Here is a 26059-nt window from a genome sequence, read left to right on the forward strand (position 1 = left end):
TTTACCAGACTTTTATAAGCTATATAATATTCATGATAGCTTAATATCATACAATATGCCTAATTTGAAATAATGTAAATTATTAAATTACTCGCCATACAGTCTAAATACTATTTAATGCACTTGAACTGGATTGCCAATCAAATGTCGTCTTATACAATGACAATAATATTCTTCTGATCAAATGCGAGAAATTCTCCATATGTCGCAGAGTCAGACTCGCAGTCCAGAAGAGAGTGGCAGGATGGATATAGTTTCCTCGCCATCTCAAAGCATGCATTCCGCAATTCAGGCTTCAGCCCCATCTTTCTTCAGTATAGCCTACTACTGTACGTCGTTGTGGGACGCGAGTCGTGATCGAACGATGGCTGCCTGCGTGTGTTGGCTGGCTCCCTCCCTCCCTCCCTCCCAGTCCCAGTCACCACAGTGACACCACCCACCCCACCCGTTTGTTAGCTGTGCTGGGACATTACGGTTTCTGTCAGTGACCGACCAGCCTCCCTCTCTTTCTCTTTAGGCTCTTGAATGTTTTTTCCCATGGGATAAATAAGAACATGCTGTTGTCTTTAGCCTGTCTGTCTTGGGAGTTGAAGCTCTGGGCTTTACATTTATGGTCCACCGCTAATGTGGCCAAAATGCGTCGTTGACCATTGACACCGAGTCGACCAATGGTGGTCAGGTGGGTGATTAATTTGTCGCATTCACGTTTCACACAGTGCATTAGCTGGGACGCGTGTTAATTAAGTGTAGTGTTGTCGCATGGCCAGCAGATGGACCCGTAAGCATATTGTATTGTATTAACTCGTCAGAATCTGGTCCCACGGCCCCTCCTTCCTCCTAAACTCCCATGCGCGTCCATGCTGATGTGCGCTCACGCGTTGTTTTCCTTCCCCGAGATGCGCAGGGATGCTCTTCTTGCACCGTACACCACATCCATCCCAGCACACAACCCTCCCCAACTACCCGCATCACGTCTCAAAAGAGGGGAGACCATGAAGAGAGACGTCTGGAGCAGCGCTACGCCCCTGGATAGAAGATCTCCCTCCTTATCCATGCACCCACGGAGCACTGAGTGAAGCGACAGGATGGCAGGGGGTCGCAGAGGACTTGTGGCCCCTCAGAACACTTTTTTGGAGAATATTGTCAGGCGATCGAACGGTAAGGATTGGATGGAGTTCTGTGTAGCCTATCATTAAACTTACAAAAAAAGACAGCAGCATGCCAGTCCATTTTTAGAAACGATTATCAAACATTTCTAATAATATACGAATCTTGCTTAAACAGACAATTAATTAAGCATCGGAGTTGCAAGTATTGGGCAGTTGTGATCAGATGACCACCAGCCCCTTTGTGAAGTTATCTTTCTGTGTTTATGTTTACGTACTGTATTTTCGACCTACTCCTCAGTCGTAAGCATACCCCAAATATTGGTTTCAGAATATCAATATTCGTATTATTCCTACAGTTGGAAAATGTAGACTGTTGACTGTAGCATGGGATTTCTGGTGAATGAAGGAAAAGTCTAGGCTAAACATCAGTGCAGTCAGTGCGTGTGTGTGTGTGTGTGTGTGTGTGTGTCCTCTCATCCTGCAAAGTGCATATGTTGCATTTACAATATCTGTCTACTGATGCCTTGGTGGGAATTGAACCCCTATAATGCAAGCTCAGATACAACTGATCTGTTGTAAGAGATTATTTCCATGCATAATGCTCTCTTGGTTGGTCTCTCTAAACTAGATACAGTAGATACTATCTTCATAATTCTCGCTTTTGTTTGAATTCAGACAAAAGCCTAAATTGTATAAGCTCACTACAATGAACAATGCACTATGCTTACTGCAGGGCAGGCAATATAAAATAAATAATTCAGTTTGTCAATTTTGTACATTTATCTAAACATGCAAGCAATTGTTAAGTATCATACAAATGTTTTATGAAATACAACATTATAGGCCTAAAGCCTGGCACACAAACTCATATCTCATAAGTGAAGCCATAATTCTACATAGGTTACTACATTGCCATGTTATGTAGTATTATAATTAAATGAAGTAGGCCTAAGTAAGTATTAAGTATTAAGTATATAATAAGTGTAGCCTATTTTAACAATACGGTCACAATATGTTGACAAAATATTACATTAGGCTACCAAACAATTAGTTATTTATCATCTCAATAAAACAAACCAAAAGGTTCTGACTTCATCTCTACGTCAATATTGTGTTTTGCATAATCTGCAGATCAGTGAATATTTTACGAGATAATATATTTTCATGAATGAATGGGGAGAACAATGAGTCACAAACTCACAATAGAACAATGTTAGAATATATTGTTGCATTTTTGCCTCTCTACCTGTAATATCTCCTCGTAATGATTGGCCTCACACACAATTTCACCCTTTAGTTGTCCAAAAACATACTATCCAACACCTCTTCTCCATTTAATAAAGGGGGGAGAAAGAAAAGAACACATTACACATTATGGGCTGTATTTTGTGTGTCTTAAGTACCAGGTCTTATTCCCTAACTTGAGTAAACTAAAGACCTGGAGGCGTGGTCAATGCTCTTTGGCCACTCAGAATAGCCAAATGGCATTGACCACGCCTCCAGGTCTTTAGTTTACTCAAGTTAGGGAATAAGACCTGGTATTTAAGACACGCAAAATATAGCCCTGTAAGAGCTGTATTTGTATTTTTGGCAAAGTCGAGGTACAATGTCCAATGTTGTTTGATAAGGCCGAACTTAACATCTGTTCTATGTGCATCATCCTCGGACTATAGCAGTTTCAACAAGAGTGTGTATGTACTATGTTTTGGACATTTGAAACCTCCCATGTCATTCCCATTTTCACTCACACAGTATAGCTTCCAATTGCTCTGATAATTGAGAATACTTGAAATCATTTTTGCATATTCACATTCATGGTCGAGAATATCATAAAGTGTTTTTATCTAAAAAATCATTTTAAAACCAAATTGAAATGACAAGATTTTGAGTTTGTAATTATGAAGTTTTAAAGACTAACGTTAGTAATATTATTTTATGTAATTTCCATATTATTACATATGGAATGGAGAATGTTTTTGGGAACAAGTTGTGTCATCATATAATCCTGATAGAGATACAACAGGAGCACTCGTAACTCCATCACTCACTCACACCACTTTCCTGTCTACAGTCTTTCCTTTCCTGCTGTTTACATTTCAGTCTCACAGCAGGAAAGGAAGGACAGGAGAGTGGTGTGAGTGATGGAGTAAGAGTGTCCCTGTTGTATCTCAATTATTATGACACAACTTGTTCCCCCAAAAAATGGCACCCAGTTAAGAAACCTGTTGGGTCATTTTCACTGTCCTTGCGTCCAGTATAAGACAATGTGCATAATGATATGTTACTAACGATGCAGTTGGAGCTGAAAAGTATAATATAGTACAAATGAGTTGTCCCCCGTGTAGATTTATATTACATTACTTTCATATTGGGTGGGTGGGAAATAAAAAAAATAGTTTTATTTCATTCTCGTTGTCCCCCCTGAGTTGGTCAGGGAAACCAAGCTTTGGCAAGCAGTTCAGTGTGGAACAAAATATAATAATATAATATAATATAAAAAAGTCTAGATTATTAGTAAATGTATACCGGTACTCATTTATTTCACCCTCAAATTAGTAATGTTAATGTAGATCTGCCTGGAAGAGCTCCATTCATGATGGAATAGATTGTTACATGATTACATCCATGTCTCGCTTTTTGATAAATGTGTTCTATATTTGCAAGTCATTATTTAGCTTTCCTCAGATAAAAGGAATAACTTAAATTACATGTCAATTTGGTTATTTCCCCTGAGGTTCTCTATATTGCTGTGATGTAAAGAGAAGCCATCCTCTTATACAGACCCGTAGGGACATGAGCCTAGAATAGTTCTCGTTTCTGATGTGTAAATAAGGTCTCTTCTTGCTTTACAAACTCTCATGTTAGCTCGAGTTTTTAACCCAAAATTGTCTCAATCTTATACCATCAACAGCCAATGTGTATCCAAGTATCAACTACTTGTCCTGTCAAAGTGTGCTTGAGCTATAGACAGACTGAACAGTGAACACGCAAACTAGCTCGCTCATTTTAAGTCGCACTAGAAAACAATGGCAGGTAAATGTCTCACAAAATGTGAAGCACACCCATGCCACCATGCGCTCTGTCAGTGCAGGGACTGATCAAGGCTATTCCTGTAAATACACTGGAAATAGTTGGCCACCAATATTCTAGCTGTAAATGGGTTAAAAGAGAAATCAGTCATTAAAATGTTACAGACCATAGAATCATTGAATCAAGATGGACGGCAGTACATGCAGTGCCATTAACATCCCTCTTCAAGATCAAATTTGCCTTTAATATGTTGAAATTATAGATTTTTCCAGAGTCCAGACTCCAGACACAAAATCCCAGTATCATAATAGTACAGTAATTTGACTGAAAGGATAAATGACCAATGCCTACCCAGTTTCACAAGTTCTCACTGTGTTTTTCCACACCTTTTGAACATGAATGGAATGGCAGTGATGGCGTTTAAGGACCAAATATAAACATACACGCAATATAAATAAAGTTAGATTGCTTCTCCACAATACAGTAATAGTGCCCCAGGGATTGGTCCTGGGACCACTTCTGTCCATTATGTAATCAGTCTCAATAAAAAAAAAAAAAATCCAACACTAATGTTATGCTGATAATACTGTGATATATTGCTCTGTGTATACTCCAAACCAGGCTCTTGTCAGGTACAACTTGCTTCTCTCCTCCGCTTCATCAGCGCCCATATCCAGAGGCGGTGGGTTGGCGAAAGGGCCTTTTCTGTGTGGAGTTTGCATGTTCTCCCCGTGTCCCCTAAAAAAAAAAAACATGCAGTAATTATGGTTATTATACTGCCTCCGCCTGGTCAGCTGGAGGCTTTTTTAGATTAAAAAAAGAAAGAAAAAATGAATGAAAACAGTAATGGAAAAATCACGGCTCCCTCACACATTAGAATGTTCTTGAGTGATTTTTCCTTTTTCCTTTTCTTTTTTTTTATATATTTTTGAGTGGTGCAACGACTCCAAGGAACAGCAATGTCCGTGTTCACCTATGCCTGTGTTCACCTATGTGCGTATGTGTTGGTTAATGAGCGCCAGTATATGACTGCGTACCAGTAGGGCCGCTGTTGTGCCAGAAACAGAGAGAGGCATAGTGCTGCACTGTTGCCTGCTAATGAGAGAGAGAGAGCGAGAGAGAGAGAGAGAGGTGGGTTAAAATATCCCTTTAATCTGTATCTGCCCACTATTATAAATAGGAATTGTAATTGATAATTCCCTCATTTAAGCCTCACATTCAGCAACTGATGCAAAACAACTGAAGTCCTTGTTGAGGCCAAAGGGCAAATTGCTGCTGCCTACTGTCTACCATTGAGCCCTGAAATGTATTACAGAATAAAGCCCTTATACTTGGTCATTGGTCTTATGCTCAGGTTTGATGATCTGCCATGTTGGCTATTTTGGTCTTCTTCTATCTTGCCTATGGATATCTACATGATATGTTAAACAAGTATGGGAAGTTTTTTGTCTACTATCTGTCCCTGAAGCTTGTACTGCATTGGGTAAAGCACAGTGCAAACCCATTTTGGTGTTAGCATCATGCTATTGAAAAATAGCAGATCTACAAGCTCATAGCGTGCCACCGAGTGGCGCGCTACGAGCTTGTAGGTCTGCTATTTTTGGAAAATCGAAGAACGACTGACATAGAAACATGGCTTTTTCAGAAAACTGTCAGGATGTAGAAGACATTTTTTTTAGAATCTGATCTCGGGTCAGAATGGGTTAAGTATGCTGATCACTGTGCTTGGAATCAGATGCAAAGTGACCTGCATCTCCAGGAGCTGGTCTCACTACTGGATGCATGTATATAGTAATGCTGTAGTTGTTATTGCCTGTTTGATGTTGATGACTAATGCTGAGGATCTCTTTCTTGATATTTTATGATTGTGTTTGTTTTACGTCTGAAACCAAAATTTGTTCTGCTGCCTGTCTTGGCCAGAAGAACGCACTTGCACCAGTTCATGTCATAGCAGCATATTGTAACACGAGTATTATAATATCACCATCTTGGTGGTCACTTCACATCCTTTATTAAGCGAACGATGATGTTTTTCTCTGTTATTTATTAACCTATTTTTTTTTCTTCTTTTTAAATGTTTCAGTTTGGACACTGTCAAATAGACAGACAGGTATTATAATACATATAGTTTCTAGTGTTGCCTATGTTTCCCCTCTCTATTATTCCTCTCTTTGTAGTGGTACATCACAACATGTTCTATACCAAATGCTGTTAATTTACAAGGCACACATTTGTTTGATATGTTAGACCATAACTGTGTGTTGCCACACAATATACTAAATGAACATTCACAGGGCTATACTGCCAAAATAACTTATCCATGTTTACCGACAATAACATGCACATGACCATTGTAAAATAACACATTGGCATGGAACTATCATTCTCTGTCATTCTGTGTCAATAGACTGATGTGCTTAATTGTCAGGTCAATGTGTTTTGTTGTGACGTGATCATAGAGATGTTGACCAGTTTAGATCATGTGCGTGCGTGCGTGCGTGCGTGCGTGCGTGCGTGCGTGCGTGCGTGCGTGCGTGCGTGTCCATACCTGTCTTGGAAATGTGTGTCTTATGGCAATTGCATAGTTTTCAATTTATTTTCACTTTCTTCCACCTTTGTTTCTTTCCCTGTGAGGTGGTCATTGAATCTTTGCATCAATAACGTGTCTTCAAAGTGCAAAAGTTATTATTCATTTTATTTTTTTACAAATATATTCACATTTTATTTTCACATCCATAGTTTGTCTGTTTCAGTGGAAAGTGGAAATATTCATCTGAAATGTAAATGGACAGCTGAACAATCTGTGTGGCCGTATAGCTCTAAAACCTTACACACATAACTGTCAGTGAGATATTATGCAGTCTGTATTGTACTCAGTATATGATCATGTTTACGTTTGTGTTATTATTTTTAGTCACATATGGTGACATTAGTAGAAGCAGTGAAAGTGCACAATGGGTAAATCATCTCAATAAAACCACCAGTTTGCACTGCAGGATGTTTGATCATATTTGAAGTGAACCATTCTTAGGTCCAAGAAAACATTAATCTATGACACTAGAATGAGCTTGAGTAACAATAAGGAACATTTACGTAGCGGTATATCATATATCATAATGGTATACCATAATATTTTACATTATTTCAGTTGCTATACATGTTGACTTATATCTTCATATCCTTCTAAATAGGCTATACAAATACCATGTTAAGACGAGAATCAATGTATCTGTAAAAAATGCTTTAAAATCTACGAAAGAGCATACATTCATGTTCAATTTAAAACTGGTAAACATGGGATGCTATGTCACGTTTGAATAATTTAGACAAACCAGTATACAGCTAATTAGTCACTTTCAATGTCAGAGACCTTAAAAAGGGATTTCACACACAGTGTCTGGGTGATTGCAAGGGTAAAGTACCACCAGCCCACCATAGTGATGACTAGGGTTTGGTTTCTCATACTGTAGGTGCCCCCGGCTGGTTGGGTGCTCCAACAGACACAATCATTGGCCATGTTCGTGGGTGGGAAGCCGGCTGTCGCTGTTTTAGTGAGAAGAGGGGTCTCTGATTTCCAATGACATAGAATACACCTTTTTTTTGGCTGCCTGGGCATGGCTAATAAAAAATACGTTTCTTTTCAGGACCATCAAAATGTGTCAATATTTTGACATCACCCCAAGATACAGTATATATAGCTGCTGCGAGGATCAGCAGTCAATTTCTTTCAAGATTTTTTTTAGAGGATTAGATTCTTTCGCATTTCCCAAAACGTGATTACGTGTCCCCCTTTTTCATCTGAGGCACTTGGGTGATGTCTCATCATGACTGAATTGATATAGTCCGTGTGGTGTATATAATACATTCTATGCAAAATGCTGAATTATAGCCTGTGTTTACTGTTTTGGTGTTTATTAGAGTTATTTGTGTGTTCTGGAGTATAGGGACTATGCCGTTCATGCAAGGTGTATTCATCATCAGCCAGACCGAATCAGCCGGAGGCGACAGTGTTGTGTGATATGATATTATAGTCTGGCTTATTAGCCAGGCTAGTATTCATGTTGAATGTCTTTTTCCCCCCATTTGTTTATGAGTTGTACCATATGTCATCTTTCAAATTCATTATTCAGCTAAATGTAATTGGAATTCAATTTGAGTCAGCATGTGCTACGATATGTGGCATTCAGAACTTCTCCTCAATCATATACATTATCATACAATAACATCACATTTGCGAGGTTCATGGTAATGTTCAATGAGGACAGAGATTAATTCTAAAGACACATATTATTACAGCATACTACTGTAAGTGTAGTCATTTCCTGAATAACTGTTATTCCACTGCATTTAGCCCAGATTATTTGTTTTGTTTGAGATCAAATGCATTTGGCATTGGTCTTTCCATGTTGATGCAATACTTGTAGCTTAATGTTTTGTCAAATGTTATGTTATTGCTGACAGTTTTTACGTAACACCTTCAAGTATTCAGCCTTTTCTTTCCCATTTAATTTTAAACAGACACCAACTTTGTCCTTGGAAATGCACAGATAGTGGACTGGCCCATTGTCTACAGCAATGATGGTTTCTGCAAGTTGTCGGGGTACCACAGGGCTGAAGTCATGCAGAAAAGCAGCACATGCAGGTAGGCGAGGAGATATTTCAGCATAAATATAAAGTCATATACTGTGTAACGTTTTCAACTAAACCTCTCTATACCGTACTTTTAGTCATGAGTTTGCCCCCCAATACTCACACCAACATGACGCAGGCACCGACAATGCATAAGGGCAATGTATTTATTTATTTATTTCATTCAACTTAATACAGTACATACCACTTCTGACAATGTTGTTGCGTTCCAAAATGTCCTTGACGCGAGGACTCTACAGCGTTTGTTTTGGCGGTGGAACTATTAAACTGTCCGAACTATTACGCAATATGACTTTAATATTGCAGGGGTAACAACTTTGGCATTGAGGTGTGGTTTGTTGGTAAGCCGGGGTAATTAGGGCCTCGAGAGTCACCTGGTGCAACAGAGTAGGATATATGTGAGAAATGTGTGCTGTGCAACACTGGGCTGTGCACACGAAATGTGTGCTGTGCAACACTGGGCTGTGTGCACACGAAATGTGTGCTGTGCAACACTAATTGAGTTGTCGGCTCACAGCCATTAACCACTCGAACCCTACTATACTTATCTGACTGGTGCATTATGTTTGTTTCATGTTTATTTGAATTTGCGACAAGCATCGGGTGAGCTGACGCAGGTCATTTTCCAGCTATTGTTGGTGCGCAACAGTTGCATTTTCCCACCCTGACATCAAAAGAAGTGATGTTGTCATGATCTGTCACTCCACAGACCATGTCTCCTCCCTGGCCACTCCCTCTTTCCATTCCATCACACTGCACACCTGTCTCCAACTCCCTCGTCAGCCCACCTGTGAACACTTTGCCCATTACCTGCTCCCTATATAACTGGACTCCTCACAAACACAAACTGTCAGAACATTTGTCTTCGTCCCTGAGCTGTACCCCTATTGTTCCTGGTTCTCCTTGAAAGGTTTGCGTTTTTGGACTATGATTAACTGCCTGGTTCTGTACAGTTTTGCCTTTTGGACTTACTAGTTTGTTTTGTACCTTCTGAAATGTTTTTGAATGGAGTTTGAGTTTCCTGAGCTTACAGCTTCCTTTGTTTTGTTACCCTTACTACCTTGGCTTAAATAAATCCTTGGATTTTGGAATCTGGTTTGTGGCTCTGCATTTTTGGGTTCAGTCATCCTGCGTACCTTAACACTCGGCCGGGAATTGAACCCCTGACCTCGAAGTCTCAGGGCAATAACTACAAGGCCACTGAGTTGCTAAATTGATGTGTCTATTCTAGCCTCACAGTCACACTTTTATCTATAGTTGAAAGCAATGCTGTGACCATGTGTTACTGAATGTTGATAGCAAGGCTTTGTCAATGATTTTGGATCAACCACTTCTGTCTTTTAAGACTCTGGTCTGTATTTTGCGTGTCTTAAGTACCAGGTCTTATTACTTAACTTAAGACCTGGAGGTGTGGTCAATGCTCTTTGGCCACTCAGAATAGCCAAATGGCATTGATCACGCCTCCAGGTTTTAAGTTAAAGGGTAAGACCACTTTTTTGAGGTTTGGGTTGTGTAGTTACTTTGCCATGATGCAACTCCATGTGGACAAGAAAGAAATTACTGCTCCAGTGATTAGAAATTGATAATTCAAAATATGCTCCTCATTGACTTACATTGTAGCTAAAACAGCTCTCAAAGTCACTCTTTTAGTACGTAAAAAAAACGCAAACAAAGTTGATTCAGACAATATATTCATAAAAATGTTAGATTCCTGTTAATTTTACTATTTGAAGGTCTGGATCCGGATCCACAGATCCAGTCCGGGTTTTCTTCCCAATAAAATGGACAAATCAACAGGAAGATAACATTTTTATGAAAAAATAAAACCACATGACTTTTGGTGATACTCTATATTGTCTGAATCAACATTGTTTGTTTACGTACTAAAAGAGTGACTTTGAGAGCTGTTTTACATCAATGTAAGTCAATGAGGAGCATATTTTGAATTATCAATTTCTAATCACTGGAGCAGTTATTTTTTATTTCTTGTCCACATTTGGAGTTGCATCATGGCAAAGTAACTACACAACCCAAACCTCAAAAAAAAGTGGTCTTACCCTTTAAGTAATAAGACCTGGTACTTAAGACACGCAAAATACAGCCCTCAGATAGTCTAATTAATATTACCCTTCCCTTTGCATTTCATATTACTCCAGTTATATTTAGATCAAGCTAGGACATGGTGCTACCAAGGATGGCATTAACTAGCAAAGTGAGATGAACGTCAGTACAGTATGTGGTTAAATGATTGCTCATTGCTGCTTGACCCTCTATTCAGCATTCATTCGTTTTTGTGAGGTTCTTTTGCATAAAGCCAATTAAGGCGTTCAGAAGGGGGAAAAAAGTATGCCGTCATGATTTATTTCAACCATCATTAATCAAATTTTACTCAATGGAATTCCATAATAGTCTAATTTGACAGTGGAGATTTGCACATGGAGATTGTTCACAGTCAAGTTAAAAGTATACTATGCAGTGAATAACACAGAATTGTCATATTTAGTTGTAGAGGAGATGGGCATGTATCACATACCAATATTTGTGTTTAAGATGGGGAATTGTGAAAATGTATGCTAATGTAGTATGTAATGCAAATAATCGTATCGAATCATTTTTTGCAATGGAAATAATCGATTGTATCAATTCTAAAACAAAACTACATTGCATGGATGCACCTGGGACGTATATCCTCATTGATGTATCCTATTTGTTGATATATAAAACAAATTCGCCCTCAGAAAATCTGTCTTCTGTTACAAAGATAATTCACACATTTAAGAGTTGCAATGCAGCGCAAAGGTGCCTGAATGTCTGCTTTTCTCATCATGCCAAATGGATATGAAATATTTAAAATGATATTTCCCCCTTTGTGCTTTCCAGTTTCATGTATGGGGAGCTCACAGACAAGGACACAAGTGAGAAAGTGCGACTAACGTTTGAGAACTACGAGATGAATTCATTTGAAATACTAATGTACAAGAAAAACAGTAAGTATATAGCTTCGTCAAGTGGAGAGATAAATGTTGTTTTCCTCTTATGCAAATGTATCCTGGCCTCTGTAATGCACAGCAGAGTTCAAAGGCAGCCCGTAACATTTCTAGCTCGGCAGAAGTACTAATTGGTCCAGAATCAGACCATGTATTTATATCCACTTGCATGGTATAACCTTTTTCTACCCACTGAGCAATTTTCGGCTTTTAGACGTCTAAATGAGCGTCTAAAAAAATGGGGTAAAAATAGTCTAAAAATGAAAGTTATTTTTAGCAGTCTAGGCTTAGATTAGACGTTGAAACAACATCGTTTCAACGTCTATATATATATATTATATATATTGTTCTATTAGAATAGTCTAATCTAAGCCTAGACTGCTAAAAAAAACGTTCATTTTTAGACTATTTGTACCCCAGTTTTTAAGACGAATTCTTTGCCATCTAGACGACTACAAAAATGCTCAGTGGGTACCAGCAGGTGTTACTAGAAATGTTTCTCAAGGTTCTCAAAGACTAGTACAATTTCAACATTATACTTATGCTGTACAATATGGATTTTTATTTAACACCATTGTCTGATTAAATGAGCATCAATCGTCTTTTTCTCCCTCTTTTGTTTCAGGGACACCCGTTTGGTTCTTTGTCAAAATTGCTCCCATTCGCAATGAACAGGAGAAGGTTGTTCTGTTTCTTTGCCAGTTCAGTGACATCACAGCCTTCAAACAGCCCATCGAGGACGACTCCACCAAAGGTTGGCATCAGTCAATTAATCCATTCTGACCTGAGATCAGATTCATACGAGGTTTCCACTGGACACACACTGGTCTGATTAACCCATTCTGACCTGAGATCAGATTCTAAAAATGTCAGTCGTTCTTCGATTTTTCAAAAATAGCAGACCTACAGATCTTGTAGATCTGCTATTTTTCAATAGCTAAAGCATAACATGATGCTAACACCAAAATGGGTTCCCGTTCAGAATGGGTTAATCTCCCGTCTGGTTTCCATATCTCCCGTCAGATGTGTTTTAGAGTTACATCTCGCATTGTGAGACAATATGCTACAGCACCAACTAGGGGGTGTATAACGATCTAGTAACTGCGTCGAAGTATAATGGAAATGTAAATAAACGATTGTATCAATGCTAAAACTAAAATACACCGCATGGATGCACCTGGGACGTATCCTCAGTGATGTATCCTGAGGTCATCGGGGTTTCGGGTCTCTCCAACATCCATACCCCTCACTCAGGTGACCCAGCCCGGGGGTGATCAAGTCCCGACTTGCGTCTCAGTAGCTACCCTCGATCAGTCCCATTAGGGAAAGACAGGGCCACACAATCCGATGCTCCGGAACTAGGAGTGAGAGGAACTGGTGCGTGGACGGACTATAGGCTCTGTGGGTGGACTCCTGTCCGGAGCCCCACCAGGTCCATTCCTGCTCTCACCAGGCCCAGCCCCTGTGCGTTGCACCAGTCTCCCAGCGCCACCAGGCACGTCATTCAGGAGTGGTGGATTCTCGAGCCACAATGGCTCTGCATGGTGGTGCTGCTGCAGGCTCCGCTTGTGGCTTGAATGGCCCCTCCTAAAGGCCTTCGCTGTGGGTTTGTTGGGCTTCCCTCCTCACGGAATAAGACACAGCCTGGGGCGCCAACCCAAACTGCTCACCCGGGTGTCTAACATTCCGGCTGTCACCCGTCTCTCCGGTGGTCACCAGACTATATTGTCTATATTCTTACGAGTCACTATAAATAGAACAACTAAAACTAAAAATACATTGCATGGATGCACCTGGGACGTTATCCTCAGTGATGTATCCTAAGGTCATCGGGGTTTCGGGTCTCTCCAACATCCATACCCCTCACTCAGGTGAACCAGCCGGGGGGGGGGGGTCAAGTACATGTGCGTTGTATTTAACAATGTTTAGAAGAAAAAATAGACAAAGAGGGGTTCAATTGTTTTTGTCCATCGCTACACTTGGTCTATCGATAAATGTGTGTATTCTCCGTGTTCGTGTCGAGGTACGGGTTTGTCTATGTGTGTTCTGTCTGTCGTACGAACAGCTGCAGCAGCCTAAAAGGGCCCATTCACACTGAGCACTGTAACTGCAGCCAGCCAGTGGTGTTGCTGCAGCAGCCTGCAGCGCTCAGTTCACACGGGTGTGATTTTTTTTGTCATTGCTTGGTCCCATTGTATCGCTGCTTATATATATTTTTTTGTGGCTTTCACCTTTATTATTATTTATTTATGGAGGGATAGACAGTATAGGCTGACAGGAAAACCCAATTAGGGTCCACTTGGGCGTCGCATCAAATGACCTAGTTGAGGCACGCCTCAATGCGCTCGTAGAACCACTTTGAAGCCCACACGACGAGTAACCCAAACGTGAAGCATCTTGTGCCAGCTGACATTGTCATATACGGTTCCATATAGAGTTAGCCCATCTGGGTCTCATATGCTGTAGTTAAACGCATCACTTTTTTTATGAATACATTTTCATTTTGTCCAGTCTGTACTGGTAGGATTTGTTATTGATACAATATAACTTATAGAATTGGGGTGGTTATATTTGGTCTATTGAGACATTTAGATTGTGTCAAAAAGGTCATGTCTCACCTACTGTAGAGTGTAGACACAAGATCAGATTGTTCAAGATTCAATTCACCCCCTGAGCAAGCAGGCTGCAGGCTCTATTAGCTCAATGGCAAAAATGTCAGCATTGCGAATGAAAGGAAGGTTACATAGTGCAGCTTTAAGCTCCTTTACCTGAGCTCTTGCCAGATTTGTTCAAAGTTCAAACCCTTACCCATGCTTCCCAATACTACAGTATGGTACTTCCCCCTTGTCTGTATACAGTACATGCAAAAAAGAAACCAATTGAATTGCTAGATACAGTACAATGTATTTAAACTATCTACTAATTCACATAGCATGATAACATGAGAAGCCGTTTTATACACACAGCCATATAGTCTGTTTCATAGTCATAGATCTCTACAGTAACTATTCTTTTATTACAATATGTCTGTAAGGCCAATTTTAGCCCAAGTAGTTTAAAGGTAGGCCGTAGGCCACTCCCATCCAATGCAAATGTGCTTCCAATGATCTTTTGGGGAATAGCAACCGAAGCCAAACATCATACGTAAGAAAGAGTAGTGGTTTAATTAATAATTGCTTAATCTAAAATATGAATGTTGTATATTAACATGCACACAACTTTGCGAACTGAATGTAAAGTTGAGGTATGCAGTATATGTTTATAATATATTAATGCACATTTTTATATTTACCTGATCTGAAGAAATTATCACTTTATGAGTTGACACCAGGGGTCAGTCAGACAGATTTTTTGAAGCCACTAAGGAAATGAAAGTTCATATAATGGCCTGTTGTGGCGCTATCATTGGGCTCAAAAAAAACCATAGCCCCATAGAAGTCCATGTATTTGGGCCCAACTTCACCTAGACTGTATTACCTTAATAAACATGGTCATGAATACTTTTCGCTTCCAGTCACTAGTTTAAAGTCTCATTTCTAATGTCATAATATTATTTTTGGTGGCCCCATTTATAAAAGAAATGACCATAAAGTCGCGCATGTTCTGAGGGGCGTGGCTACCGTTACAGTTCATCCCCCACCCACTCGAGTCAAAATAAAAACCAACGAAGAAGAAGGGGGGAAGTCCCGCCTCGTTGTCTGGGCCAGCCAATGGCCAAACTGGGCTCAAACGGATCTTGAAAGATGGCGACTTACAGTGCAAGGGATTTCAGGCTTCATTTTACGTTCATGTTAGACCCGGGGAACGCTTTGTCCATATTTTTTACAGTCTATGGTTGACACATTGTTCCTGATATGTTTTGTATCCTCAGGTTGGGGGAAGTTTGCTCGTCTGACCCGCGCCCTAACCAGCAGCAGAGGCGTGTTGCAACAGCTGCAGCCCACCGTTCACAAGGGAGAGAATGTCCACAAGCACTCCCGCTTAGCCGAGGTACTTCATGTCGATGAGTTACTTTATGAACGATGACGAGGAGCAAGCCCAGAGCTTCGTTTCGTTAGACATAGAGTTCACGGGAAAGCAATCTTGACTTCCAGATAATGAATCCGCGGTTGATGAAATAGCGCACTGCTGTCAGTATGGGTTTTTTATATCGTGAACATACGTTTCTATAGACCACGAATAATCAGCTTCTGAAATGAAATACACATGTTGTATTTCAAGCTGTGGAGCCACTGGCGTTCTAGCCTGTATGTACAGAGATAAGTCCCCCCTGTTTGTTTATACTTTGTTTATTTTATTTATAGTTTGTTTACTTTTGTGTTTTTATGTTTTATGTGTTCTGCCCTATATGGACCCCCCTGTGAGTGTCTTGAATAAAGTTTGAATTGAATTGAATTGGAAAAAAAACATGTCCTTTAACCCATTCTGACCTGAGATCAGATTCATACGAGGTTTCCACTGGACACACACTGGTCTGATGAACCCATTCTGACCTGAGATCAGATTCGAAAAATGTCAGTCGTTCTTCGAATTTTTCAAAAATAGCAGACCTACAAGCTCGTATCGCGCCACTCGGTGGCGCGATATGAGCTTGTAGATCTGCTATTTTTCAATAGGTAAAGCATAACATGATGCTAACACCAAAATGGGTGCCCGGTCAGAATGGGTTAATAGAAACGGTTTAGAAATGTTTGGATTCGGTTCTCTAGCTTTGTCACGGTGTGCCAGTGAGCTAGTAGCTTATTTTAGGCTACCCAAACAGGATGGATATTCTTGAGCGGATGAAACAAGAGGTGTCCAGGGCAGGCCCATGCCTGTCCCCCCCCTGCAGGTATTTTTGGCCTCTGTACAGTTATGTCCTATTATTAATTAATTTATTAGCTGGAATGCGCTCCTCTTCTTGGCAGGTGCTACAGCTCAGTGTGACTGTAATGTAACTTTCTTCTATATCTAATCAGTGTTTAAGCTTCAGCCCATGCCACGTTTTGATAACCTTCACGGGGCTGTTTCTTTTTTAGAGTTTACTATAGCCTACTTGATTCTGTTCTGCAGTATTGAGCAATTTTTATAGTGGTGTACTGGATATTATGGTGTGATGACCCTCTCCCTGCATGGCCTGCTAGGGCTGATTGGCAGGGTGGAGTTGGATCGTCAGTGAGATTATTGGACCACACCTGAGTCTGGTTTCTTGTGAGAGTCACAAGAAACCCCTATAAAATAAATTGCTCAATACCGACAGCCGGGCAAGTGGATTCATGAATGTATGTATATAGACAATATTTTAGGCCAATAAAAAAGACTATATATACCAAATTTCCCACCCGTCCACCTTTTCATAGATTTTGTATAGCTAGCCATGCATATTCAACAACACTATCATCAGTGTTGTGTAAGTGAATGTTTTTGGTTTGTCCTATATGTCTGATTCACATGCATTTAGACACCCTTGTAAACTTGACCCATGGCTCTGTGTGTTCTTTCCCCCTTTACACCAAACCTCTCCACTCAAAATAGCACTTATAGCAGATCTACAAGCTCACAAACCCCCCCACCCCTCCCTATACGGTTCAAGTGGTTATTAAAATATTATAAGGCCTATAATAAATATGGTCTGAGGAATTTAATCTAACATTTTCTTCTGACTTCTTTTCAGATCCTGAATCTTTACTCCAACATCTTAACCAATAATGGAGCCTATGGAGGATCTATTTTATATTTTAGAGGATTTGGATGATTCCGAATTTGGGAAATTCTTATGGCAACTGCGCATCGAGGGCAGCATTAAAAAATGCGTTCTGGACATGCAGGGCTCGAGGCCTCTAATAATACAAGCAATGTATTATTAGCAATGTATGTAACCCTAACCCTAAGCCGCCAGGCTCGGGGGAGTCGAACCCGCGGCACGCCGTCCGTCCGGCTGGCTTGGTTGGCCTATAGGTGTCAAGACGGTTGAGCCAACAGTCTGGGACACGAATGTGATTTCCTTTTTTTACCTGAAGCGGAAGGAGGACCCCCGGGTGAACAGAACCGGCTTGGGTTTGGGTTTGGGCTCCTCGAACAGCCTGAAGAAGGCGTGGTACTCCACGCAGATCTTCCAGAACACCTTGCAGCAGTCTCTGCTCGCCATGTTGAACTCCAACGTGCCGTGGTGAGAACTTTGCTGCGAGACACACACACACACACAGACAGACAGGAGGAAGACAATTAAATAGAACCTTTCCTTTTTCGCCAAGTCCCTCCCCCCCCCCAACCCGTCATAAGAACAGAAGACTTACAGTGGGGTCTGATCTCAGCTTGATGAGGAACTTCTTGCGCTTGAAGCTCAGCTTTCGAATCTTGGACCAGTTGAAGGCGTTGATCCTGGTGTAGCCCTGTGTCATTGCAAAACACACGTTAGCGTCTTTTTAACCCATTCTGACCTGAGATCAGATTCATACGAGGTTTCCACTAGGACACACACTGGTCTGATGAACCCATTCTGACCTGAGATCAGATTCTAAAAATGTCAGTCGTTCTTCGATTTTTCAAAAATAGCAGATCTACAAGCTCGTAGCGCGCCACTCGGTGGCGCGCTATGAGCTTGTAGGTCTGCTATTTTTCAATAGCTAAAGCATGACATGATGCTAACACCAAAATGGGTTCCCGTTCAGAATGGGTTAAGAACAACTGAGTATTATTTTGCTAAATGCATGTCTCTCTCTCTCTCTCTCTCTCTCTCTGATACAATCTTTCAACATGTTCACTCTGGCAGTGTCATGGTTTTGGATGGATGGAGACACAGCTGTGTGTGTGTGTCTGTGTGTGTGTCCGTGCGTGTGTCTGTGTGTGTGTGTGTGTCCGTGTGTCAAGGGCTGTCGAACCTCTCCACACTTCCCAAAAGTATACTTTTCAACACACACACACACACACACACACGTACATTGTACGAGTGATGCTGTGACTTGGAAGTGAGAGACAGATTGTGGGTGGAACTGGCAATACGCACACACACGCACCTCCGCCAATGCACGCACCTTCGCCAATGCACACATGTGCACGCACGCACGCACGCACTGACCGATGTAGTACTGTACATCAGTCATGCCTAGGTGTGCTTTCACACAGTCACAGTCTGCTGCTTTTGAAAAATCATAAGAATGCGGCGCAAATCTTTGTATATATATTCTTTCAAAGTGAATGTTTTTTAACTCAGGTCTAAATGGGTTAATGCTTTTGCGTGAAGCCATAGCATGATCAAGGAGGGAGTTCATTTACAAAAGAACATGATGACTATTTATTTTTATTCTTTTGATGGTAAACAATAAACATGCTGGCGGGCAGTCTTTTTGATCCGAAGACAACGCATGCAAAGGTTTAAAGAGCAACTGTTTGTGGGGCTGATATGGTTCCCGTTTCGCATTTGAGTAAATGGTGCGCTGTGACTGGCCAGTCGCTGTGATTGACAGCCTACACCTAAACCTAACCCTAACCTTAACCTCAGTAAAACTATACCTAAACCTAACCCTAACCTTAACCTCAGTAAAACTATACCTAACCCTAACCTCAGTAAAACTATGCCTAAACCTAACCCTAACCCTAACCTCAGTAAAACTATACCTAAACCTAACCCTAACCTTAACCTCAGTAAAACTATACCTAAACCTAACCCTAACCCTAACCTTAACCTCAGTAAAACTATACCTAAACCTAACCCTAACCCTAACCTCAGTAAAACTATACCTAAACCTAACCCTAACCTCAGTAAAACTATACCTAAACCTAACCCTAACCTCAGTAAAACTATACCTAAACATAACCCTAACCCTAACCTCAGTAAAACTATACCTAACCCTAACCTCAGTAAAACTATGCCTAAACCTAACCCTAACCTCAGTAAAACTATACCTAAACCTAACCCTAACCTTAACCTCAGTAAAACTATACCTAAACCTAACCCTAACCCTAACCTTAACCTCAGTAAAACTATACCTAAACCTAACTTCAGTAAAACTATACCTAAACCTAACCCTAACCTCAGTAAAACTATACCTAAACCTAACCCTAACCCTAACCTCAGTAAAACTATACCTAAACATAACCCTAACCCTAACCTCAGTAAAACTATACCTAAACCTAACCCTAACCTCAGTAAAACTATACCTAAACATAACCCTAACCCTAACCTCAGTAAAACTATACCTAAACCTAACCCTAACCTTAACCTCAGTAAAACTATACCTAAACCTAACCCTAACCCTAACCTCAGTAAAACTATACCTAAACCTAACCCTAACCCTAAACTCAGTAAAACTATACCTAACCCTAACCTCAGTAAAACTATACCTAAACCTAACCCTAACCCTAACCTCAGTAAAACTATACCTAAACCTAACTCTAACCTCAGTAAAAATATACCTAAACCTAACCCTAACCCTAACCTCAGTAAAAATATACCTAAACCTAACCCTAACCTCAGTAAAACTATACCTAACCCTAACCTCAGTAAAAAATATACCTAAACCTAACCCTAACCTCAGTAAAACTATACCTAACCCTAACCTCAGTAAAACTATACCTAAACCTAACCTCAGTCAAACTAACGCAGTGGCTGGGGGGCGTTTCCAAGAACCCGAATGCGAAACGGATACCATATTAGCGTTTGTGGGACGTACGGTTGACGTAGTGTTGCTCCTAACCCTAACAACACAGCCAGTGATGGGTTCATGACAGTGGTTTTCAACCCTTTTCATTTCAAGGCCCATTATTTATTTGGCATTTGAGCCACTGGCCACCATTTGATGAGATTTAACCTCTCAGACCCTAATCTAAAGAATAGTCCTGAAAGCCACCCCTATAGAGCGTCGCAGTCCCTCCCCCTTTCAGAACAACGAGTGGCCCAGGAAATGAATCCCAATGCATTTTTCCCATAGGCATTTCTTAAATTAATTTTTTTAAAGACCTTTTCAGCGTCGTACGAAGCCAACTCTTGTCGTGACAAATCATGCCAACACACACAATATTTTGGACCAAACAAATAATTACAAAGAAGAAAAACAACAAAAAATGTGTTTTTTTCTATTTTCTAATTCTTTGTTTGGCCCGAAGAATTGTGTTTGTTGTCATGATTTGTCACGACAAGAGTTGGCTTCGTACGACGCTTAAAAGGTCTTTAAATAAATAATGTAAGAAATGGTGCACTGCTCCTCCCGGTGTATAGGGGAGGGCTGTCTTACAGAGACAACATGTAGACAACATGCAGCAAAGGTTGCCATGAAGTTCATGATACGGTACTCAAACACGCAACACGCCGTCAGGCCACCACTAGGCCAGCGGGCGCCACCCGGTCTCGGTCATCTTACCAGTTGGTGTAAAGGCTGGTGATGGTGGGTTCTCCATGGCTGTCTAGGTGCTGGGTCTGCTGCAGCAGCACGTTGTTGAACACGCGGGTAATGTCAATAGTGACATAGTTCTCTATGGACTGTAAGACGGTCATGTAGGCCCTGACGCTGGTCAGTAGCTCGCTGGGCTTGGCTATCTCCTGAGTAGCCTGGTTGTACATGGTCATCCCCACAATAGACCTGACACATACACATGAAACAGTTTAGCTTTCCATGTGAATAAAAGGTAACAAGATGAACACAGACAAAGGTTTACTTTATGTTTGCACGTGTTTTGACAACTGTAGCTAAATTAGAACATTTCGCTAGACAATAACGTTAAGATAAATATAAATAAATACATACATAATGTAATTTGTATCCACTGATGACAAATCATAATTCATTATCTACATACATGATACATGCATCAACATTTGAGGACAACAGCAATATTTATTTTGGGGATCATTTACAGCAGGCTTTAGAGGTCGCAGTGTAACATTGAGCAATCAAACACATGTGAGTATTTGCAGTGTGTACATGTATTTACTTGGTAAATCTGATCTCTAGATGTGAGGTGAGGTATTCTCGCGGTGTGAAGGTGTGTTCCCACACCACCATGTTGGGAACGTAGTTGATGGAGAAACACAGCTCAGACAGGGCTGTGTGCAACTTGTCCAGACTGAAAGAAGACAACAACAAAGTATACGTTTCAAACACTTTGCTGTCTGTACGAGAACACACAAGGCTGTGAAGTCAGGTTATTATTGTGACCCGTTTAACCCCTGGCTCTACAATAACAGAAATACACACACAGTACATTGAAAACAAACCTTTCACATTTCGTTTTAAATGACAAGAATTTCAACATTTTGGTGTTAGCATTATGTTATGCTTTAGCTATTGAAAAGACAAGCTAAAAAAAAAACAAGCTCAAAGCGCGCCACCGAGTGGCGCGCTTTGAGCTTGAAGGTCTGCTATTTTTTGAAAAATCGAAGAACGACTGACATAGAAACATAGCTTTTTCAGAAAACTGTCAGGATGTAGAAGACATTTTTAGAATCTGATCTCAGGTCAAAATGGGTTAAGGATTTACAATTCTTATTGAATAATAATGTTCTAGTGTGTGTGTGTGTGTGTGTGTGTGTGTGTGTGTGTGTGTGTGTGTGTGTGTGTGTGTCTCTCACCAGAATATGGAGAGGTCAGAGGTCTCCACTAGCATCTCCACCAGTGAGTCCACCATCTTGGTGTGAAAGATGATGGTGTTCATCATCTTCCCCAGCTCCCTGTGGTCTGCTATACCCAGACTGGCCTTAGAAACACTGGTATACGCCTAGAGGAGACATGGTGGGAGGGAATAAAGAACAGAAAGATGGAATAGAAGGGAACGAACCAAATGAACAGGGAAAGAAAGGCAGGTTGGATGGAAACGAAGAGGGAATGAGGAAAAGGAAAACAGGAAGTAGGGATGAACCGAAATGCAAAGAAAGTGGCAATAAGTCTGAGGAATCAGAAACAAGAGAACGACAAACGGAAGACTATAGCACCATTGTGTATTGTATTGTATTGACATTAGACACCAGCGGATGGCGGATTTAGCCGGTTAGTTAGTCAGTTTGGGTCAAAAGAATATATTATTAATTAATATCGGATAAACCGCGGGTGAAATAATGCTGGAAATAAATGAATGGCATCCATCTATAGGTTTTATAACTTTTAAAACGGAATTAAATTATAATATAGTTTTTTTTTTAAAGGCACCAAATCTCGGCGTGCGTGCGTTAGTAGTATTTTTCCTTGAACTTGTAGATTGGCTATATCCCTGCAGCGGATTTCGGGTGGTTGCGGATATATAAATTGGATTAAGTCATTTATGCGGTGGGATAACAGGCGGATTATAAATATGCACACTCGGATTCGGGTGACAAAAAAGCTCATCCGCTGATCTCTGATTGACATGATCATGAATTGAAAAAAAGGACACATTTACACAAAATATGTTTGACAATATAAACGCATAATATCCAGCTTGCCCAGAGACATCTTGAAAATATAGCAAATTCGTTCGATACAATTTGTTCCTGAATAACATGTAGTTGTTATCAAGTTCAACTGTGTGTGTGTGTGTGTGTGTGTGTGTGTGTGTGTGTGTGTGTGTGTGTGTGTGTGTGTGTGTGTGTGTGTGTGTGTGTGTGTGTGTGTACCTGCAATCTGAACCAGTCCAGTCTCATGCCTCTGAAGTCAAACACATCTCCATCCTCCACTATAAGGAACAAGCATGTGCAAAATTACCACAACACTGTGTTTGATGTTATTTTTAAAACAATATTCACACACATCACATCATCCTTCAATAATTATATTCCACAACACTGAGCTGACATGGACATAAGCATTTAATCTTTGATGTTTACTGTCTGCTGGCGTTTGGCTTATGAATGTTATTCTGTTGTACCAGGTTTTTCTTTTCCTTTTAGATTTTTTTGAGAGAGAGAAACCATGAAACAGTTTTTGGCATAATATAAACACAGTACATTCCAGTATTAACCCATTTTGCGCGGGAACCCTTTTTATGTTATACAAGATCTACAAGCTCACGCCGAGTGGCGCTCTACGAGCTTGTAGGTCTGCTATTTCTTTTAAATGGTGAAAATGTGCCTCACATCTTTGAATATATATTGTTACAGAGTGAACATTTTAACTCAATTCTTTGCTTCTGTGTTGGGGTCCCTGGAACAACATATTTTCATATTGGGGTCCTTTCCTTGACATGAAATATTGAGCACAACTGAAACAGAAACATTTCAGAAAGCCGTCAGGATTTTGAAGACTTTTTTTTTAATTTCGACCTCAGGCCTAAATGGGTTAATTGAACTGAAAGACTGTATAAAGAAATAATGACCTGTTGCAATTGTACACTCTCAGGGTTAAATGATCATACATGATTACCTCAAACCATGATTTACAGTACAGTAGTTTATGTTTACCTTGTTTGACGCTGAGAGAGGTCATCGTGTTGACGAAGGAAGACATGATGATTGATTCATCTTCTGGACACACAGAGAGGTTCTAGCATAGAAAAAACAAGTTCCATTCTTACGGTGATTAATGTTATCGATGCATGTTCCTTTAGCCATTATTCATCATTGTCATACAAATAAATATTAGGAATATGAAACCATGGGTGGTAGGGGTAGTTTCAGTAACCCCCTTCCCCCCGTTAATTAAGATTGTCCCACTGACATTTTCAATGCTTGTGTGTGTGTGTGTGTGTGTGTGTGTGTGTGTGTGTGTGTGTGTGTGTGTGTGTGTGTGTGTGTGTGTGTGTGTGTGTACCTGCACCAGTTCGTTGAGCACCACAGCATCGAAACCAGATAGATACTGAACGTAGTACCTCTGCATGACTGGACCATACCTCCTCACATGGGCCCTCAGCTCCTCCATGTAGAAGATCAACTCTGCTATGTGTCTGTAACACACACACACACACACACACACACACACACACACACACACACACACACACACACACACACACACTTAACAAGAAATTCTTGAACACAAACAATAGTGGATGCGCAAACTTGGAAAACTCTACAACAAGTGCTTCAGGATACAGATCACGGGCATCGCCTTCTCCATATATGGCGACTGCCAATTATTGCAGACACTGAACAGAATTTTGCCGATGCCTGATCAGCTCTCAGCTTGGGCATGCCTGCAATCTGCAGGCACCTCACGACTGATTTATGGACATTACCAAGGCTTCCAAATATGAACACAAGTAGTTTACATTTGTAGCCAAGCTGTATAATAGCATCTTTAAGACGCTGGTACTTAAGCACCTTGGTAAGGAATGCCTCTTCCAGACTGTGGTCAAATGTACATGCCACTTCCAAAATGGTCACTTCTCTACTGTCATCAACACCAACAATATCTGGTGTATTAGCTGTGACATCTGAAATCATCATAGACTCAAATACCACACGACAGTGTGATTTGAGTCTGGCTACATGAACATGGCAGTTAAAACATACGAGTGCTTATACATTTTGGCAGATGATGAAACATATGAACTTAGCTAATAGGTCAACAATTCTGTCGTGCCTAGCGATGTACATTCCATTATATACATAGCAACCAAACACACATTACTGTGTGCGATCATGTATCAGTGTGTGTGTATTATTGTGCGTGTGTGTGTGTGTTTGCTTACTTGTCTATGAAGTCATCTGTACTTTTCTTCTGGATGTTGTCGGCGTGACGAAGGAGCCAGATGATTTCATCACGGGCAAACGATAATGCCATGAACACAAACAGCGCCTGCAGGTGGAGAACACAGAGTAAAAGAGAGAAAGGTCTCTTTTTGAACACCTACTGTACAAAGAAAAAACACACTACTTTGGTATCATTATCTTCATCAGAACATTATAGGGCCAACTCATGCAGGTGTTAAATAGAAAGTAGAAAAGTTCAACTTAAATCATTAGGTTTATAAGAAGACAGAGTCACACTAGTTATCAGAACATAATGTATTCCCTTAATAAACTGTGTGATAACGTATTCTGGCCCCGATTGAAAAGGCATTATCCCAATCCCACAATGCACAACTTGGAGTAAGGGACAAAGCGCTAAAGCATTGCGTGATTTCAAATGCCCAGATTTTGAGCTTGTATAAACTGGGTACCAGTACCAGATCAGGAATCACCATTATTATTATTCGCAGTACTAACGTTGTGGTCCTGTACTTCTGGCTCTCCACAGGAACTCCATAACATAGAATATACAAATATTGCAGCACGACTCTTTAACCCAGGCCTGACGTCGGAATAAATAAAAAACGTTCGCTCTGAAAGAATATATATTCAAAGATTTGTGCCTTACGATTTTTCAAAAATAGCAGACCTAAAATATGATCTGAAGT

The 26059-nt window shown here is 40.5% G+C and overlaps 1 protein-coding gene across 1 annotated transcript; it reads right to left on the bottom strand.

The window, feature by feature from the left end:
- Positions 1-3682: 3682 nt before the first annotated feature.
- LOC308327866 (FERM domain-containing protein 7-like) lies at positions 3683-24540 on the bottom strand. Its single transcript, XM_080781437.1, has 6 exons — positions 24472-24540; positions 24123-24204; positions 23340-23398; positions 18052-18147; positions 17770-17936; positions 3683-4877 (listed from the first exon to the last, which is right to left on the bottom strand). The coding sequence occupies exons 1-6, from the start codon at positions 24535-24537 to the stop codon at positions 4712-4714; spliced, it is 636 nt and encodes a 211-aa protein (XP_080637563.1). The 5' UTR covers positions 24538-24540; the 3' UTR covers positions 3683-4711.
- Between the last annotated feature and the right edge of the window lie 1519 nt (positions 24541-26059).

Source organism: Protomyctophum bolini (assembly GCF_963924005.1).
Source record: "Protomyctophum bolini genome assembly, chromosome: 14".
Classification (NCBI taxonomy): Eukaryota; Metazoa; Chordata; class Actinopteri; order Myctophiformes; family Myctophidae; genus Protomyctophum; species Protomyctophum bolini.